General features: G+C 58.1%; 2 protein-coding genes across 2 annotated transcripts; both read right to left on the reverse strand.

Annotated features, from left to right (window-relative positions):
• Window positions 1–1,979: 1,979 nt before the first annotated feature.
• LOC109282367 (uncharacterized) lies at window positions 1,980–11,004 on the reverse strand. The gene is made up of 7 exons (XM_019484141.2): window positions 10,599–11,004; window positions 7,708–8,019; window positions 7,246–7,578; window positions 6,797–6,896; window positions 5,856–6,238; window positions 5,429–5,633; window positions 1,980–2,763 (listed from the first exon to the last, which is right to left on the reverse strand). Exons 1-7 carry the CDS (start codon window positions 11,002–11,004, stop codon window positions 2,412–2,414), a joined length of 2,091 nt encoding a protein of 696 aa, XP_019339686.2. The 3' UTR covers window positions 1,980–2,411.
• A 775-nt stretch (window positions 11,005–11,779) lies between these two features.
• On the reverse strand, window positions 11,780–16,145 carry LOC132249867 (uncharacterized). Its single transcript, XM_059725528.1, has 6 exons — window positions 16,073–16,145; window positions 14,573–14,902; window positions 13,834–14,133; window positions 13,311–13,415; window positions 12,702–13,076; window positions 11,780–12,597 (listed from the first exon to the last, which is right to left on the reverse strand). Exons 1-6 carry the CDS (start codon window positions 16,143–16,145, stop codon window positions 12,065–12,067), a joined length of 1,716 nt encoding a protein of 571 aa, XP_059581511.1. The 3' UTR covers window positions 11,780–12,064.
• Between the last annotated feature and the right edge of the window lie 4,445 nt (window positions 16,146–20,590).

Below are 20,590 nucleotides of genomic sequence, written 5' to 3' on the forward strand. Positions count from 1 at the left end.
AAGATGTAGTGAAGCCTTGTATAAAATATAGCCTAGTACATTTAGCAAAGCCTTGAAGTAGTAAGGCCCTGTGGCGTAGTTAAAATTACTTTATCAAAGGAATGCAAGGCTTGTACTGCTAATTGGTCAGTCTAAGCACAGTTGAAGTAAAAGGAATCTGAGTGATTGTACGTTATCAAAACCATTCAGAAGCTTTAAATTGGCTGAAATATCTGGAAACCATTCAGAAGGAAGATACAGCTCTGTGAAAAGGATTAGTTAGCTGTTGCCTGGATCAGTGAGCCCGTGGACCTTGAGGAGCCCAAGGACTGCATTCCAGGGTCCTTCCCGATACCCCTTTGGACAGTGCTGTTCAGGGACACCTGACTTCGCTGAACTTTGTGGAAAGAGAAGTTTGCTGTGTATCAGGCATCAGAGGGGACTGCCGATAAGTTGCCGACACGAATTGCTTTTGTCTGTCATCGTTTGTTTTCTTACTATGCGTAGTTGTGTTTTTGTTCAGTCAGTAAACCTTTATTACCTTTCTACCCCTGACCACACACTCAATCCTGAACGCTCTGCAGGTGGCTGGGACAAGAGGCAGAGGCCAGGAGCGCAGGTGGCATCCTTATCTGGAGCAGGGAGCTGGGCCAGTGAGTTGAGGAAACCCCTTACCTCCCCCGGGGAAGTGGGACAGCAGCAGGCAAGGCATTGGGATCCTGAGGAGTGTCAGAGTGCCAGGACGAGGGTCCCCAGGAGCTTGGGGTGCAGGCTGGCGCTCGGAGCGGGATATGCGAGCCGCAAGGTGTGTGGGGCACTCGGCCAGTCATGTGGAGCAGGGGTTTAGAGCAGTGACCCCTGGGAGCAGCCTGTGCTGCTGACCCTCTGCCACTGACTGCCCCAGAGGGGACTCAGTCCTGTCCCTTACGCTGCAGTTGATTGTCATCAGTTGGAGTCCCTGAGCTTTGTGCTTGGGTCATGCCGATTGCTGCAGGGGCCTACTCTGTTGCTTGTTGCTTGCCTTTTGGTTGCCACGGAGGGTCCCCTTCAGCCTCTTTGGGGGGGTTGGGGTTTGATACAGTTGGATTGCTGCAGACCAGAAGAGCTGAACCTGTTGCAGGCTGTCACTTATTGGGAAGCCTGTTGGAGCTGGTGGAAGCGAGCACCCTGCTTCCTTGCTGTAGCATCTCAGCAGTGGTTGCCAGCTGCCAGTTGCCCCCCTACCTGTGGTTCTTGAGTCCAGGGTTGACTAATGCATTCTGGTTTGTCTTGTGATTCTGCGTATGCCATTTCAGTTCACTTGTAAACAGCCTTTCCCACTAGTCTTGTTTTGTAAATAGTTAAATCAGTTAAGTGTTAGACCTTCTTGGGACCCCCCATGGCCTGCTCTGTGGGGAGCAGGGGCTGGCTGGAAAGCAAATTGGTGCTGGCTGGAAGCCCTGCCCTACTCTCACCACACCATTCCTGGTATTGGGCAGGGGTGGCAACTATTCGGTCGCCACCTGGGTTACATATATAATTCTTTTGTTGTAACTTAACTTTTCTTAGGGGATCTCCCAAAGATTCTATATGCATTTGTGCACCTGCTGCAGTTACCCTTAAACTTTCCAAATTCCTGTCACTTGAGCAAGTTGTTTATTTAGCAGAGCCACCTCTTACTGACTATCTGTCAGGTGAAGGAAAAGATTTTTAGAAGCCGCCCTTAATAGCCAAATCACTACAGCTTCTTTTCTCATGGAATGTGGAGGCTTATCATACAATTCAACATATTTTCTATTTTTTTTTAAAAATCAGTAATAGTGCAGGCACCTGCTACTGCCTGTTTGGTCCAAGGGCTATGCCCAAGTCATTGCAGCACTTACTTCAACAGACTCATGTCCTGCAGCTACGTAGGCAGGGGATATATGACATTTTTTATATCTGCCTCACTTCTTACTGTTTTTCTTTTAAACAACTTAAGTTCCCAGTACTGTGTTTACTTATTATATTTAGTTACCATTTATTATCTTTAAAGCCAGTATACTAGTCTGTAAAACCCTCCAAAAGTCTGGTTTTCCAATATAATTAAGTCCCAAGACAAAATTCAAACCAAAACAAAGGACCATTCTACAGGCAGTCTGGACCCCCTACATAGACAGTCCATGATCCACAAAGTGAGCTTCAAATTATCCACAACCCACAAGTGGGCTTCCAAGTCAAACAAATTGCCTATCTCCAAGCATTGCTCTAATTATCTGATGTAGTCAGTCCAACCCAAGACCACTATACCCAGCACTTTTACCACCGGGCAGCGTGCACACCTTCAGATAAACAGACAGACAAAGAAACACAGACAACATTTACTATACAGATAACACAAAACCGACTCCCACTAGGACTGCCCTCAGACTTTAGGAGCAGTCCTAGGGCAGACAGTCCTGCCCAGTCTGCTCCTAAATCCACTCAGGGAAGTGGGTGATTGTCAGTGCTGTCATCTTTATTTTGGCAGCCCAGGGGCTGCATGGGGCTGTGGTAGAGGCAATCCCATACCCCTGGGCTCCCCGCTCAGCCTTACGGCACAGGCCACACTTGGAGAGAGGGAGGTAGGAGCAGCATCCCCCAGCAGAGGCCTGACCCTGGGCCTTGCAACCCAGCCCCAGCCTGATCCCCCAACCCAGCCCACAGTGGGGCAACATCCCTGGCATCTCTGGGTGGGGCAGAGATGCAGTGCTGATGACATTGCCTCCATCTTCAGGTGTCTCCTCCCTCTTTGGCTCTTGGAGGCTCTGGAGGACTCTGAACAACCTAGAAGAAAAGGGGCGCATCTGACTTGCCACTCAGGGTGCATGGGTTCATTCACCTGATAGGATTTGACCACTGGGCTTCCCCACAATCAGGTGTAACAGGGCTCCAGGGGTGGCTGTAATGACCTGGAGCCTCTTCAGCCTCATCCATCTCCCTTTGGGCAGTCCCCTCTTCCCTTGCCCACCATGCCTTGATATCTTCAGGTCCTAGATAAAAGGAGGCTGCCCCAGGGCTTCCCAAACCTAACCTTGCTTTCATGAGCGCAGGGGTCCATGGTCATTGCCTTACAGGGCAATTACATAGCTCCAAACTTCCCTTTACATCACACCCATGTCTCACAGATAATACTCCTTCCTGTTGCCACACACGCCAATTGGGATACGAGCTCCCATCCCCGGTCCTCACCCCTCTTGGACTATGGGATCCTTGGTCTGTGGCTGTGACCCCCAGTCTTTGGCCCCTCTCTCAGGGCCCTGGTTCTGCTCCTAAGCCAGGGGTGGGAATAATATGGCCCACGGGCCAGATTTGGCCCAAGCAGGGGCTTTGTCCAGTCTGCGGTGGGTCCTTTGGTCCCACCTGGCCAAGGCACCTTGCCACCATGGCACATCCTGCCACTGCCTGGGCATGACGTGGGGCTGGGGTGGCTCGGCACTGGGCTGCTTTTCTAGGCAACCAAGGCAGCAGCAGCCACTGGCCTCTACCCTGCCATACTCTTTGGGAATGGCATGTAGGCCCAACCTGCCCGGTGTGGCAGAAATGCCACCATCGGTGCCCCTCTCCAGAGATCTGTCTCAGCCAGCCTGGGAGGCTGGTGTTGAATCCCTCAGGGCGGGGATCTCCCACCTGGTCTACATGACGAAAGCCTGGGGCCTGGGAGGCGATGCTCTGGTCACCTGGGCAGGGGGGAAAGACCCGGCCCTGCGCGGGCCCTGGGTTTGGAGCAACCGCAGCCCCGCTGCATGAGCTGACCAAGAAGGGCAGCCCGGACCCGGTGGTCTGGAAGCAGGGGTGCCAGGAAGCGTTTGACGCCCTCAAGGCTGCCCTGGTCAAACAACCGATCCTGAAGGCACCGCTCCAGGATAAACCCTTCTACGTGGCAACGGATGCCTCCGACGTAGGACTGGGAGCTGTGCTCTTACAGGAGCATCAGGAGACACAGCACCCCGTGGCGTACCTCAGCCGGAAGCTAATCCCTCGGGAGCGAAACCTGTCCTCCATCGAGAAGGAGTGCTTGGCCATCGTCTGGGCCCTGAACAAGCTGAAGCCCTACTTGTGGGGACAACAGTTCACCGTCCTGTCGGACCATGCCCCGCTGCAGTGGCTGCAGACCATGCACAACACCAAAGCCAAGCTGCAACGTTGGTCTTGGCAGCTGCAGGAATTTAATTTTACTGTCGAGCACATCAAGGGGAGCCAGAATGTGATAGCGGACGCCTTGTCACGAAAGGACTCTGGGTAGTGAGTCCTCGGGACTCGGGCCTAGTGCGGAGATCACTAGTGTAAGACTGCCATCAGGTTTTATGGTTTCTGTATGTTATTGTCTTAACTTGTTTCATGTTCCAGGTTTTTCCCTTTTCCTTCTTCTGGCATCCCGTGGGAACCCCCTGACCCGACACGCCCGGACCCACGGCCCTGAGAGGCCCCGTGTCCGAGCTTGTAAAGGGGGGGGGAAGTGTGGCAGAAATGCCACCGTCAGTGCCCCTCTGCAGAGACCTGTCTCAGCCAGCCTGGGAGGCTGGTGTTGAATCCCTCAGGGCGGGGATCTCCCACCTGGTCTGCATGACAAAAGCCTGGCGCCTGGGAGGCGATGCTCTAGTCACCTGGGCAGGGGGGAAAGACCCGGCCCTGCGCGGGCCCAGGTAGCCAGGGATGCTGGGGAGATTGGTCGGCTTGTGGCCAGTATTGGCAGCTTCGATTGCACCGGGCTGCTGGGGTCAGAGAGGTTATTTAAGGGCTCGGTCCAAGAAGAAGGGGCAGTCAGCCATTAGCCATGCGGTCATCCAGGTGAATCTGAACCTGGCTCTCTCCTCATCACTGCATGCTCCAGGAGTGCCCTGCCTCCAGAGGAAACAACAACCACCTCTGGACGATGCGAGTGAGTAAGCTACTCGAGATCCGATGAGATATTCAGCTTCAGTAACTCAGATGCGTTTAAACGGCTACCTCAGCCACCCTGGTTTGCTCTATGGGATTCCTCTGATATTCCTGTAAGATTTCTATGACACTGCTCTACCTTTTACCCTGTTTCCGCCCTACCCCTGTAATCAATAAAGTTCTCCTTTGTGACCGGTGTGGGAGACTTATTGAGGGGTGGGTCTAAATTATGCCGAGGAGGCCCCTTAGGTCTGTGGACTAAGGGAGACTTTCCTAATCAGCCCCTGACTTGGGGAAGTGCCCCAAGCGCTTGTATTGGGTCTAGTACCCATCGGACGACCAGGCCTGCATTCTCCAAGGCGCGCAGAGCCAGAAGTGAGTCCAGAGCCTTGGATGGTGGCAGCGGGACCCCAGGCTAGCGGGGGTGCTCCAGGGAAGGGGTCGGCCGGACGGGATGCACCCCAGGGAGGCACTCGGAGCCTGGAAGGTGGTCGGGCGCAGGGAGGTGGGCGGCTCAACACAGGAGCGCCCCCTACTGGCCCGCCACACCCGGCACCTACTACAGACTCACCTGCTCACGCTGAACAGCTGCAGCAACAGCAGATCTGTCAGGTCAGAAGTGTACGCAGTGTGGGGAAAAAGTGGCCCTTCACTCTCAGCTTTGACCAGCTCTTTCTCCAGCATCTCAAATGAGCCCACACTGGACCCCCCTGAGGCTCCATTAATGTCACCATCACCTCCAGGATGCCTCTTGATTGTATATACCTGTTCTGGGGCTACGAGAGACAGCAGGGTGTTAGTGTGAGGTACTGCTGGGATCCTGCTTCAGGATGAGGAACAGTTGGGAGCTACAGGAAGTTGAGTGGGGTTGGAGCAGTGCAGTGAGGGCTGGGTGAGGCTGCCCACCCCTAAGAACCTGTCAGTCCACAGTTCCATGCCCTTGAGAGCAGCAGGCCCTGACCACACCGGGAGGTGGTATCGGGGCACTGGGCACTCACCCCACACCCGGATCTCCTGGGACACTCGCTCCTCTCTGATACATTCGGTCTCATGGTGGAAGCAGCACCGGACCCGCACCCCGTCGTCCTGCAGCGTGGGAATGAAGGTCAGGAAGGACGTGAGGCGGGTCCCAGCTCTCTCCTCGGTCACTCTCCAGCCCGGGGGGAGGGCGGGGAACAGCGGCTGGTGCTTGGGGCTCTCCTGGTCCCCAGCGCTCTCAGGCACCGTCCTGTCCTCGCTGTGGATCCTCTCCCATGTCACGGTCACGTCCTCGGGGAACGTCCCCTCCATGGAGCAGTGCAGGGTCACCTCCTGGCCCAGCAGGCACCACTGTGGACCATGCACCTCTGAGACTGTGTAAGAGATCACTGATCCTGGGTACCTAGACACCAACACACAGGACACAGGTCAGCCTGGGATTGTCTGGGAGATGTGTCAAATCTGGGCCCAGGGCTTCGAACCACAGGATGAAACCTGCTTATGGAGGGGCAGTTCCTCTTGTGGGAAGTGATTCTCCATGCCTGCGTGTACCTGCTCCACCATGGTTGCCCTCCATCCTCTCTAGCCCACTCCTGCCTTTGTGACCCTGCAGCCCAACTGCATCTTGCCACTTTATCTTTTCTCATTGTCTTCCAGGAGTGTAGGCCCTGCCTCTGCTCTGATCAGGATCCCAGGGATGGCTCTGACCAGTGTGCCAGTCTGATCTGGTCCTGCATTCAGTAGCGGGAGGAATGAATGAGGCAGAGCTTAGTTCACATCACCACTCAGAAGGGAGCAGGGTCTTGCTTCAGACCCCTGAGCTAGCCCCCATCTAGAATCCCCTCCTCCCTCTGGCTGCAAATGCAGGGCACTAGCAGGGCATCTTCTCCACTGTGGCTATAGCCGGTGCACGACCTGGCATCCTCTGTGTCCCAGTTGCCGGGCTCCTTCCCTCTCTCACCCGTTTGCAGCTTGATCTTCGCTGAGACTGGTTCTGGCAACGTCACTAGCTTCTTGGGTCTGTGAGACTTGCCCCAGGTCTGGAGGGCACGGATCGCAGACTGTAAAAGGTGTGAATGGCATGTCAGTGAGGATCCCCTGTCCCTCAATACCAGAAAATGCCCACCCACAGCCCATCTGGCCTGAGCCCAGGTCCTGGCAGTCTCTGCCATGGGATCCCCTTGCTCAGCCAGCGCACCTTCAAGCAACCTCTGTTCCCAAAAGCCTCTCAAAGGGTCTTGTGCAAGGGGTCAGGCAAAGTAATGGGGTTGCAGCCCCTCTGGGCTGGGCCGGGTGACATGCAGGTCTGCTCCCCTATGGACCCACCACAACCAGAACCAGAGCGCATGACAAGAACCTTATCCCAGAATGGTGGCTGGGCTGGGCCTGTCCCATCCCCCCACTACTTACTGATGCTCCTCTCGATGGGGGTCTCCAGGGTGAGGTGTCCCACGCGGCAGATGTACTCTGCCCCCTGGTCCCTGGATGTCCAGCGGGTGAGTCTGGTCTCCTGCTGGAAGCTCTTCCCGTCCCGTGCCAGGACGGCCGTGCCGGGCTCCACCCTGTACACAGCTGAGTCCCGCAGGATCACAGCAGTGGCCTCCCCCTTGCCCCTCCGCAGCCAGGTCACGCTCAGCTTCTCTGGGAAATGCCCCACGACGCAGCACCTCAGGGTGACTCCCTTCCCTGTGTCCACGGACTCGGTCTGGGAGATTTTGGACACGTCCGGGGGCCGCAGGAGACCTGAGGCAGGGACAGGCCCCGTCAGGGGAGCCGCGGCCTGGCAGGGGCTGCTCCCCAGCCCCTCACACACCACACAGACCCCACACCCCTGCAGCGGGGCTGGGACCCCAGGACACGGCCCCTCCTCACCCGCGGCCCTCAGGCTGAGCTCTCTCTCGCTCGGGGGCTCTCCGGGGCCGTGCTGGACGCACACTCGCACTCGCAGCTCCGGCCGGGTCAGGCTCCGGCTGGGCACTCTCCAGACGCTCGTCGCGGTGAACGTGCCGTCCGTGTTCTTGTCTATCTGCGCGGGGTCTTCCCTCCAGCTCCCGGCCCCGTCCCAGCCCCACTGGATCGGGGGCACCTCCCTGGGGTAGAAGTTGTGGAGCTGGACAGCAAACGGCACCTTGTCGCGGGGGTCCCACTCTGGCAACACCTGGATCTCAGACATGTGTGGCCGGGCTGAGGGAGACAGCAGGGGGGTTAGTGCAAGGGACTGCCAGGATCCTGCCTGGGGGCATAGTTAGTTTAGCCCCCCAGGAGGCTGCAGTAGTACAGTGAGGGCTGGGTGAGGCCTGGTCGCCCCCAGTAGCTGCCCTATCTCCAGCTACATCGGGACAGGCCTAATATGGGCCATGGGCCGGAGTCATGCCAGGCCACTCTATCTGTCATGTGGGGCCCCTAAAAATTTTAGAAAATTAGTATTTGTCTGCCCCTGGCTGCCTGTGAAAGATGTTGGGAGCTAGGGGCAATAGGACAGAACCAGTGGCAGGACCAAGCAGCCTGCAAGACCCACAGTCCCTGCCCCCACCAGCACACCACCCCCCTCTCTCCAACCCTGACCCAGAAGCCTGTGCCTTGCAGAGACTTCTGGCCTGGAACCCTGGAGCTGTTTCCACCTCCCTGTGCCAGAGACAAATTCAGATAATGTGTAGGGGAGAGGGAGGCAGGGGAGTTCTGTGGGCATTTGCCCCAGTCCTTGGGACCAGGCCAGGCCAGCTCTTGCTGTCATGGCCATGCAGCCAGGAATCACACAGTATTGGAGCAGCTGTGACACCAGGCAGGGAAGTGAGTATACAGCAGCTACAGGCAGGGGTGAGTGGGAGTGCAGTGACAGCTGGTCTTGAGTGCAGGGCCCACACTGGTGTCCCAAGGGCCAGCACTGGTGGGGCCCAAAGTGGGACAGCAAGAGCATGGGGCATGAGCCAACAGGGCTTTATGGCTCACCTCTCTCCTTGCTGGCACAGTCTAGTCTGGCTTCATACAGCCCTACCAGCCTGGGTCTGATGCTCCCTCAACCATGCTCTGGGCCCCCTGGCTTCTTCCCGGCTATTGCTCTGGGGGTGTGCATGTATGTGTGTGTGTGTGTGTGTGTGTGGTTTGGGGGTGGGACAGAGGGACACAGTGAATGTGTGTTCTTAGAGTGAGTCCCACACAAATACCCCACCATACACATGCACCCACTCCCTCCTCACACTGCCATACACACACAACCCAATCGAGGCCCCAGCCCTAGCCCTACTTCCTCCCTCACTCTTAGGGCCTCAATCTGTCCCCACCAGTGGTGGTGAGGGAGGGAGTGGGGCTGGTGTAGCAGTAGGCTCTGCACAGCCAGAGCACAGAATGGAACCATGGGGTGGGGGGCACATACCCCAGGAGGGCATGCGGGGCATTTGCCCTCTGGTAGAAAGCCAACTTTTTTTCTCCCCCAAAAACTCTGCTCTGTGACAATTGTGATTAGGATGGGCCCAGCAGAGGGTACACACCTTTATCCTATCTCTTTGGGTAACCTGAGCTGGATACACTCCTGAGGGAGGGGGGAAACCTGCTCCCTCTGCCTACAAGACTGGCATCACATACCTGGGTGAGGGGCTTCCTTCCTGGTGGGCTAGAGTCTGCCTGGCAACTAGTGATGGATTTCAAATCGGTTGGCTGACAGCCAACAGGTGCTGGCCTCCACTGGACCAGGTAAATGAGGCCACAAGGGCTATATAAGTTAAGGACTGCCCAGGAGGAGGGGGCAGCAGCCATGAGGGATACTCAGGAACAAAGAAGAGCTGGACCATCTGAAACTTGCTCTCTCTCTCAAAACTCATGATCAAGGAACTGCCTGCCTCCAGAGGGAATCTCCATCAGCCTCTGGATGATACTTGTGAGTAAGCTACCCGAGATCCAACTAGATATATAGCTTGCAGTAACTCAGATGCGAGATCAAAGGCTGCCCCAGCCACAGGAGTTTGCTCTATGGGATTTCTCAGAGATTGCTCTACGCTGTACCCTATTCTTACCGTATCCTCTGTAACCAATACAGTTCTCCTTTGTTCCTACTGTGGGAGACTTATTGGGAGTGGGTCTAGATTATGCCTTGGGGTACCCTTGGGTCTGCAGACTAAGGGAGACTATCCTTTTTGGCCCCCAACTTGGAGAAGTGCCCCAAGTTCTTGTATTGGGTTGAGTACCCATAAGACTATTAGGCCTGTGCTTCCCTAAGGACACAAGCCCCAGGCAGTCGCTTCTTGGGGTGGTAGCAGCACACGTTACCCCCAGACTCTGCAGTGGGGCTCGAAAGGGGGTCTGCCAGTGCTTAGGCGCCCCAGGAGAGACACGTGGAGTCCGAAAGGTGGACAGGCAAGGTGAGGTGGGAGGCTCAATGCAGGAGCTCCTCTACTGGCCCACCACATGCCCCAGGATGTGCATGCCAGCTGGGCTGACTCCCACTGCGGCTGGGGCCGGGGCTGCACAAGACTGCGCTTGAGCTGGGTGGTGGTAGTGCTCGGAGCGGGGCTACATGGGGGTGGTGCAGACACCCAAAAATTTGCCAAAGCCCCTCCATAGCCCCCGCTCACAGTGCCACCACTACCTGGGAGCAGCACGTCACAGTCTCCAACTGTGAAGAACATAGTGCTGCCTTCCAGCCTCAGCCCACCCCACCCCCACCACACAGATCCTGAAATAACTGCCCGCCTCTGAGCTACATCCCTCCATCACAGCAGCAGGCCCTGGCTGCACCGGGAGGTGGTATCGGGGCGCTGGGCACTCACCCCACACCCGGATCTCCGGGGACACTCGCTCCTCTCTGATCCGTTCAACCTCGTGGAGGAAGACGCACCGGGCCCGCGCCCCGTCGTCCTGCACCGTGGGGGTGAAGGTCAGGGAGGACGTGAGGCGGGTCCCAGCTCTCTCCTCGGTCACTCTCCAGCCTGGGGGGAGGGCGGGGAACAGCGGCTGGTGCTTGGGGCTGTCCTGGTCCCCAGCGCTCTCAGGCACCGTCCTGTCCTCGCTGTGGATCCTCTCCCATGTCACGGCCACGTCCTCGGGGAACGTCCCCTCCATGGAGCAGCGCAGGGTCACCTCCTGGCCCAGCAGGCACCGCTCCGGCCCCTGCACCTCTGAGACATTGTAGGAGACTATCCAGCCTGGGGGCCAAGCAACCAACACACAGGACATGGGTCAGCCTGGGATAGTCTGGGAGATAAATCCAGTCTGAGCTCTGGGCAGGGAACCACGGGACAAAAACTGCCTGGGGACGGGTTGTTCCTATTGTGAGAAAGGCCTGTGCAGCACTGGCACCCCTGCTCTGTCACGGAGTCGCTCAACTCTCTGTGGCCCACCCCTGCCTGTGACCCTGCAGCTTAACAACATCTTCCCACTCTATCTTTTCTCATTTCCTTCCAGCTGTTACTGGTTGTAGTGGCCCCTGCTCCTGCTCCTGCTCCAATCAGGATCCCAGGGACAGCTCTGACCATGGTGCCAGTCTGATCTGCTCCTGCACTCGGTAGCAGGAGGAGTGAACAAGGCCAAGCTCTGCTGGTGGCATCGCTGCGAAGAGAGCAGGGTCTCACCCAAGACTCCCAAGTCAGCCCCAACCCTGAATCCCCTTCTCCCTCCGGCTTCAGGATGAAGGCACGGGGAGGGCCTAAGCTCCCCCAAAACTAGCTCTGGCACCTGGCCTGGCATCCGTTGTGCCCCAGATGCTGCTCTCACAGTCATGGGCCAGGGTTTGCTCAGGGATACTGGGGATCCCCCCTGGCCAGGAACACATGGACTGGGAACGCTCTCGGCTGGGTGACAGGCAGGTCTGCTATTTTATGGATTGACCATGACCAGAACCAGAATGAGGCCATGACAAGCTCCTTATCCCTGAATGGCCACCAGGCCTGTCCCGTCTCCCTGGAATAGCTGATGGGCCTGTCCTGTCCCGTCCCCCACAGCTTACCACTGCTTCTCTTTATGGGGGTCTCCAGTGTGAGGTGTTCAACATGGCAGAAGTACTCTGCCCTTTTTTCCTTAAACTTGGAGATGAATTTTTCTGCCAGGTACTCTGGTGACAAGAGGGTGAGTCTGGTCTCCTGCTGGAAGCTCTTCCCGTCCCGTGCCAGGACGGCCGTGCCGGGCTCCACCCTGCACTCAGCTCCGTCCCGCAGGATCACAGCAGTGTCCTCCCCTTCGCCCCTCCGCAGCCAGGTCACGCTCAGCTCCCCCGGGAAATGCCCCGCGATGCGGCAGCTCAGGGTGACTCCCTTCCCCTTGGCCCTGGACTCAGTCTGGGAGATTTCGGACACGTGTGGGGGCCGCAGGAGACCTGGGGAAGGGAACAGGCAGAGGCAGGGACAGGCCCCGTCAGGGGAGCCGCGGCCTGGCAGGGGCTGCTCCCCGGCCCCTCACACACCACACAGACCCAACACCCCTGCAGCGGGGCTGGGACCCCAGGACACGGCCCCTCCTCACCCGCGGCCCTCAGGCTGAGCTCTCTCTCGCTCGGGGGCTCTCCAGGGCCGTGCTGGACGCACACTCGCACTCGCAGCTCCGGCCGGGTCAGGCTCCGGCTGGGCACTCTCCAGACGCTCGTCGCGGTGAACGTGCCGTCCGCGTTCTTGTCTATCAGCGCGGGGTCTTCCCTCCAGCTCCCGGCCCCGTCCCAGCCCCACTGGATCGGGGGCACCTCCCTGGGGTAGAGGTTGTGGAGCTGGACAGCAAACGGCACCTTGTCGCGGGGGTCCCACTCTGGCAACACCTGGATCTCAGACACCTGCGGCCGGGCTGGTAGAGACAGTGGGGGTGTTAGCAATCCCCAGCCCCATCCCCCCTGACAGAATCAGGCCCTGGCTGCACTGGGAGGTGGTATCGGGGCGCTGGGCACTCACCCCACACCCGGATCTCTGGGGACACTCTCTCCTCTCTGATCCGTTTGGCCTCGTGGAGGAAGACGCACCAGACCCGCGCCCCGTGGTCCTGCAGCGTGGGGGTGAAGGTCAGGGAGGACGTGAGGCGGGTCCCAGCTCTCTCCTCGGTCACTCTCCAGCCCGGGGGGAGGGCGGGGAACAGCGGCTGGTGCTCGGGGCTCTCCTGGTCCCCAGCGCTCTCAGGCACCGTCCTGTCCTCGCTGTGGATCCTCTCCCATGTCACGGCCACGTCCTCGGGGAACGTCCCCTCCATGGAGCAGCGCAGGGTCACCTCCTGGCCCAGCAGGCACCGCTCCGGCCCCTGCACTTCTGTGACATTGTAGGAGACCATCCAGCCTGGGGGCCAAGCAACCAACACAAGGGCATGGGTCAGCCTGGGATCATCTGGTAGATGTGTCCAGTCTTACCCCAGCGTTAGGAACCACAGGATGAAACCCGCCTGGAGAGCAGCAGGTCCTCTTGTGGGATTGACCTCTATAGCACCAGGTGTCCTTGCTCCTTCACTGTCACCTCCCCACCTCTGGTCCATCCCCTCCCTCTGTGCCCCTGCACCCCAACTTTATACTCTACCTTTTTTTCTATTCCTCCAGAAGTAAATGGCTGCAGCAGCTGCAGCTCCTGCTCCGATCAGGATCCCCAGGACGGCTCCAACCACAGCACCAGTCTGATCCCCTGCTGCGCTCAGTCGCCAGAGGAAAGAACAAGGCAGAGCTCAGCTCACAGCATCGCTCCGAAGGGAGCAGGGTCTTGCCCAAGACCCCCAAGCCAGCCCCAACATGGAATCACCTCCTCCCCTCCGGCTGCAGGTCTGGCATCCTTTGTGCCCCAGCTGCTGCCCTCACAGTCATGAGCCAGGGTTTAGTCTGGGATGCTGGGGATCCTTGGGGCCACCCATGCACCAGGAATGCAGGGGCCTGGATGCAGAAGCCCAGGATACCTCTCCAGTCCTGCATCCTAATGGTCTTTGGTGCTCCAGATCCTCCAGGGGGGAAGGAGCATTCCCGCTGCCTAATACAGCCTGGACCATGCTGGTCTGTAGATCAGCACCACTTGCAGCTCTGTGCTGCCTTGGGGAGGCGACAAGGGAACTCACCTAGGATTTCAAGGGGGATGTCCTCCTGTATTGGATGCTCCAGAGCGTTGTGTTGGACATGGCAGGAGAAGATGCTGCTGGCGTCGCCATGGGCAGGGGTGAAGGTGTAGGTCAGGGTGAGGTTGAAGGTCCCGTCTGCGTTCCTCTGGGGGCTGGAGCGGGTGAAGCCCTTCAGGACCTGCCCGTCTCTCATCCACGCCACGTCCACGTCCTCAGGGAAGAACCGCCCCACGTGGCACAGGAGGGAGGTCTCAGCATTGGCCACGACTGGTTTTCTCGGGATGGAGATCATCGGGGCAGCTGGAAAACAGAGAGTCAGTACGTGTGTGCAACCCAGGGTGGGGCATGTGTCCTCCCACCATCTGGGTCACTGACCCACTGAGGCCACGTGAGGCCTGGGCCCTGTGGCAGCCCTGATGCTCCCAGGCAGGCGTCACTGTGGCTGTGTGGGTCTGGGGGCCTGGGAGAGGATAGCACTGCCCGTGCCAGCACTGTGCGCCAGGCCGTCTGCCCATTGCGTAAGGCTTCCCACTGCTTCTAGGGCGAGGGCAATCGCCCTGCCTGTGGCTGGTGCTGGACATGACCACAGGAAAGAGGCCCCCGGGGTCTGAGGAGCATTGCTCATTCACCTCCTCACTTGCACGTGGTGCAGGTTTGTGTCTTTGTCTCCCCCACTCACCCACCCACATCAGGTCCCGACCCAGCCACAGCCACCCCATGGCTCCTCTCCGGTCCTCACCAAGTAGGTGCAGGATGGTCTCCCCGTGTTGCTGCTGTGTCCCGTACCCCACAACACACCAGTACAAGCCCTGGTCTGGCACGGTCACCACGGCCAGTGACAGGGAGGCGTCTCTACTCTCCAGCTCCTTCTCTGATGGCAGGCTGGCTCCAGGCTGGTTCTGGCTCCTGCCCTGCTCGTACGAGGCCACCTTCTCGTCCCAGAAATACCAGGTCACCCACAGGGAGTCCAGGACCACGGGCCCCCCAACATCGAACCGGCACTGCAGCAGGACCCCCGAGCCCACGTGGGCCGTGGAGGAGGGCGCCGTGGTCACCTGCAGCTGGGAACCTGCCCGGGGAGAGGGAGCAGCCGTGAGACCCCGCGGGGCTGGGCCGGCGCAGGGGAGAGGCTGCCCAGGACGGCACAGCCCGCTGCGGGGACCTGGTGCAGGGAGATGGGGGCTGGGGGGCAGGGGCCTGCTGTGCTCGGGGCGACGGGACTTCACCCCCACATGCTGAACTGCCCCCTCTCCCTCACCTGCACAGTCCTCCCATGGGGTTTGGCCAGGCTGCCCCAGGGCTGCACACCCGCCCCAGCCCCCGGCTGCCCCCACACGTGCACCAGGGGAGCAGCGGGACTGGGACTTACCCCGTGGGGCAGGGAAGAGGGGAGAAAGGAGCAGGGCCACAGGAAGGAGCAGGGTGCCCAGGTGCTGCACCCAGGGTGGCATCTTTCCCTGTCCTGCCACAGAAGCTAAAATGGATTCCCAGCAGCTCCTCTCTGGCTTTCACTTTCACTTGGGGAGGAGCCAGACCTCAGCTGGGATCAACCCGAAGGGGCTCCATCCTGTGCCAGGAGCTGGAATGGGTCTGGGACCTGGGGCAGGCCCAGCTCTTGCTCTTCTCCACAGCCCTGTGCCTCTAAGGAGCAGATGGGAGAGTCATCCCAGGGTCTCCCCTGTCCTGGGAGCAGGACCCTGGGGCAGGCTCGGGGCTGGGGGGCTCTGGGGATCCCAGCCCCTCCTGCTCCCTGCCTAGGGTCTGCTGCCAGGGCCCCAGTGCTCCTGACAGCCCAGACCCACAGACCCTGGGCAGAGGAAAGGTGCACAGCAGGAGGGGCCGTGTGCACTTTGGGGTCCAGTCCATCCGCTCCTCCAGATCTTATTGTCCTGGGACCCCTGTCCACAAGGGAAGGGAGACTTCCGCCAGGGCATGTGGGCACCTGGGGCTGGGACCTGGTATGATTGGGGAGATGCTGGCTGTGGGGGAAGGCCCCTGCTATGTTGTGACCGGCTTGGACTGTGGTAGTTACTTGCACCCCCAAACTGCCCATGCTTATGGTCCTAGAAGGACTCCTCAAGAGCTGGGTCATTCCATGCAGACACGGGGCTGCCAGGACTTCTCTGTGCTAGGCGTGTTCACGAGGCGACACCTGGCTGCCCGTGCACTGGGGCTGAACACGGCCACCACAGCCCGGCCCTGCCACCCCTCGCCCAGCAGAGCAGGGGTCGGCACTTACCTGCTGTCCCTAGGAAGAGCAGAGGCAGGAGCAGGTTCCCGACCCCAAGGCTCAGGGCTGAGATGCCGTCCATCCTCCCACTGTCATCACCTCCTCTTCTGAGGCAGTGTGGATCCCTGGGCCTTGCCTTTGTACTTTCACCTTACCCATTTCACAGGGAGGGGCTGGGAGAAGGGCCAAGGTGCAGCGTGAAGTTGGCCTTCACATGGGTGTGTTGTTTGCTTGGCTGTTTCCTGGCAAAAGCAGGGTGTATTTGGGTGGTTTTGTTGTGCCGGGACACGGAAAGTGTCCTGATGCCAAGGGCTGTGTGTGTCCTGGTGCCAGGGCCCCCTGCTCCTGTGCGAAGTGGCCGTGCAGCTGGAGGCAGGCTGCAGGGAGCCAGGGGCACCGGGGCGCAGGTGGGAGCTGCCTGGGTGAGCGGAGCCAGGGGCTGCCCCGGCCGGGCTGGTGCTGCGGGACCCTGCACCCCTGGGCCCTGGGCAGAGAGGAGGGGGGCACTGCCAGGGGCTGGGCTGGGCAGAGACGCGCAGCCTCTGGGCACGGGGCCGTCGTGCTCTGGCTGTGGCAGGGCAAGGAGTGCCTGGATCTGGCTGGAGGGTGGAGTCAGGCCAGCCCAGGAAAGGGGTGTGGGGACCCCAACCCAGAGGTTTCCCTTAGCGTTAGGGCTGGTTAACGGGTGTTTGGTGTTGGTCTGGACCAGAGGGCGGGCTGTGGCCATAGATGTGGGTTGGAAGCCACAAGACGGGCAAAGAGCACCCTGGGCCTCACTGCAGGGGGGAATCAGGGCACACACACACACTGCCTGACCTCACACACACATACCCAGAGTGCCTGATCTCACACACACACACACACACACACACACACACACACACACACACACAGTGTGATGTCTTTCTTACACACACACACACACACACACAGAGTGCTCAATTTCACACACGTGCACATGCACAAATGCACACAGACAGTGCCTGATGTCACACACACATACCCAGGGTGCATGATCACACACAGGTACATGTGTGCGCAGGTGCATGTGTGCACACATGCGCGCACGCGCGCACACACACACACACACTGTGTGATTCCTCTCTTATAGACACAAGCACACACTCAGGGTGCCTGATCTTTCATGCACTCAGTGCCTAAACTTACATAGTGCCTAATCACACATGTGCGCACACACACACACTACCTGATGTGATCACACACACACACACACAGAATGCCTGATCTCTTTCACACACAAATACATGCACAGAGTGCCTGATCTCTCTCTTACACACACACACACACACACACACACACACACACACACACACACACACACACCCCCTGATCTCTCTCACTCACACACTGTGATGCATACAGGCAAGCACAGAGAGCCAGATCTCTCACACACACATGGAGTGCCTGATCTCTCTGATACATACACACTCATGCATACACATGCACAGCATGCCTGGTCACACACATGCACACTGCCTGATCTCTCACTCACATGCTTTCAGTCTCAGAATCACACACATGTGTTGCACAAACTGCTAGTTTTGTGCCCCTGGAGGCTTGTCCAATCCACCCCAGGAGAGAGTCACACACACAGGCTAGGTCCAATTTCAGATTTATTGTTTGCAAACAGATCGACCCAGGAGCTGAGCCGCTCAAATCAGAGTCGACCACAAATTGTGTCTGCAACTTCTCTTTATAGCCAATGCAAACAATAGATTTCAACACATTGTGCAATTATTGGCAGACTTAGCATTACATCTTGCATCGTATGTCTAGCAGTTACATGTTCTATGATGGTTTACATACATGTCTCATTTTCATCTTAAATCCCCTCCCAGGGGCAGTTCTTAAGCCCCCTTCCGGTCATCCTTCGGTCAGGGTCTGGTCTCTTCACATCAGCATCTTTCCCTGCCCCTCTTCTCTTATCTCTCGTAAGGAGTTATTTATTGCATCTGTTCCTGGCTCTGTCTGTAGAAGTTTAGTGCTACTCGTAAATCTATCATTAGCCTACATGCCTTAGCAAAAGCAATTGTGATAATATGCAAAAGCAATTATAAAAGCAGGATGTATAGATTATGCTATATTTTTACCACACATGCACAGTGCCAGATTTCAGCCACACACACATGCATGCACACACACACATGCGCATGCGCATGCACACACACACACACACACCTACACACACACACACACACGGGATTGCAGCATAGCTCAAAATGACATGTTACCTTGTATACCGTAGGGGGGGGAGGTATAAGGGGGTGGGGGGTTTGCAGGGGGCTGTATGTAGGGATTGTGGGGGGGTTGTGGGTGTGGTAGGGGAAGGTGTGTGGGGTTGTGTCACTGTGCATGTGGGGAGACCTGTCTCACACAGCCCCCCACATTGTGAAGCCCCCCCAGTGGGTGGTCCTGGGTACCACTGGGCTGCACGTGGCCAGGCCCCAGGTCCATGGCACGGGGCTCACATGCACATCCTGGGTTGTGCGCCTGAGCCCTGTGGTGCAGATCCTGGGGCTCAGTCGTGGCAGTGGGAAAGGGGTGGAGCGGATCCAGCTCCATGGTCTGGAGTTCCCCCCGGGTTGGGGGCTACTGGCTGTGCAGGGGGCCTGGCCAGCCGTATGTGGCCCAATGGCGCTGGGGACACTGGCACCAGGACAGGAGGAGTGGGGTGTGCGGGGCACCAGCAGGCTGGCGGGGAGAGCCCAGGCAGGCCCCAGGGCTGCAGGTTGGGGAAGGGGCTGGTGCTGGGCTGGGGCACGGGGGCACCGGGCACCAGCTCACAGCCTTGTGGATGGATGGACAGATGAGGCGATGCTGCCGGGTGTGCGGGCTGGGAGCTATCCACGGCCCTTTTTGTGCACGCGGGCTGTGGCCAGCAGCCCAGGCACGCGGGGTCGGAGAAAACGGGCGGCGAGCTAGAATTAGTCACGGACGCTTAGTGGTTGATTCAAGATTATTTACTTACACCAAAGATGGTCGTGGAAGTTCTATCTCCTACGGAGTTGTCGAGGCTCCGTGGATCCGTTGTTTTTTGTGCGCAGGGAGGGATACGTCTAGGAATCAATCGGCGATGGGGAGAGGCCAGAGGCTGATCAGTCCTCTGTTGGCTGCTTGAAATGCACTGGGTCCGATAGGAGCCGCAGTGCTTAGAGATCTTCACACAGGGTGAAGTCTCCTCCTCCTGGTGTTTGTGGGGTCCTCCAACTTGGGCGGAAACCACACAAGCTTTTTATACTGCTAGCAAGCCAATCGCTAGCCGACACGTGCATAATTTCACGTGAACCAATAATGTGGCTCGGATTAAAATACAAATGGCAGGAACTCTTTGCAACAAGCATTTCTCTGATGCAAAGAAGAAATGCACCCTGCAAAGAAAGCTACAAATTGGCGGGAATTCTCCCTTGCACCGGGGTTCTCCTCTGCAGCAGAAAACTCCGCCGTGCAAAGAAGCTGCAATTTAGCGGGAACATAATTTAGCAGTGCCCAAGCACACACAAAACAAAAATCACAACTTTGGGTTGTGACACCGGGCAGGTGACTTGGTTGCTGTGTGACGTGTGCACTGTGTGATGTCACGCATGGTGTGCACGATGACCGCCCGCGGACTACAACTCCCAGAGGCCCCCGGGAGCAGGAAGCGGAAGTGAGGCGCTCCCCGCCGAGCCTGCTGCTGGACTGCAGATCCCAGAAGTCCCCGGGGCAGCGGGACCGTGCACAGCAGCGACCCCCAGTGGTCTTGTTCTCTGCGCTAGAGGGGGTCCGGTCGGTGCAGCGGTGCTCAGAGAGCGGCCGCGCTCCGCGCACGCGTGCGCATCGCAGAAGCCAGTGAAGCCAAGAAACCTGCATCTGCCTTTCAGCTGCCAGCAGGGAAAGGAAACGCAGGCTAAACACGCATCTGCAGAGAAGCTTGTGACAGGTACAGAACAGATGTCGTGTACGGGACAAACTCTCCTCCCAACAACCAGACATCCCGAGGTGCAGGGTGTCCGAATGTCTGAGCCATTCAATGCATGCCTGGAGTTTGGAAAACCGCCCTCCACCTGCACAAGCAAATCTGCCCCATTGCTGTACAAACGCCCAGGCCAGGTCTGGGGACACCGCTAAGTATCCCGCCTGACCGCACAGCTCCATCGCCTCTGAACTGACCTCCAATTGCAGGGCCTGCAGAGACGCACAGGTTTTACACCTAGACGCTGCACGAACCGGAGCCAGGCAATTAATAGTTATGATATGATGATCAACTCCTTTTCCTCCCTGTTTGGACTCTAATCAGACAGCTAGTAGAAAAAAAATGCTTTGAAGTTATACAATTAAATGGTATAAGAAATAACTTAATTTGCCAGCCAAGTGTGCGCTCCAGGAGAAGTGGAGAGATCACTGCTGTGTCACACCCGGCTTAACCAGCAACGGCTCCTGCGTGGGGAAAGCTGCAGGGCTGGACGCGCTTCCTTCGCCGGCATCAGTGAGAGAACACTATTGCTGCCAACGATGTCCGAGGACTTT

Source organism: Alligator mississippiensis, chromosome 4 (assembly GCF_030867095.1).
Source record: "Alligator mississippiensis isolate rAllMis1 chromosome 4, rAllMis1, whole genome shotgun sequence".
Taxonomy (NCBI): Eukaryota; Metazoa; Chordata; order Crocodylia; family Alligatoridae; genus Alligator; species Alligator mississippiensis.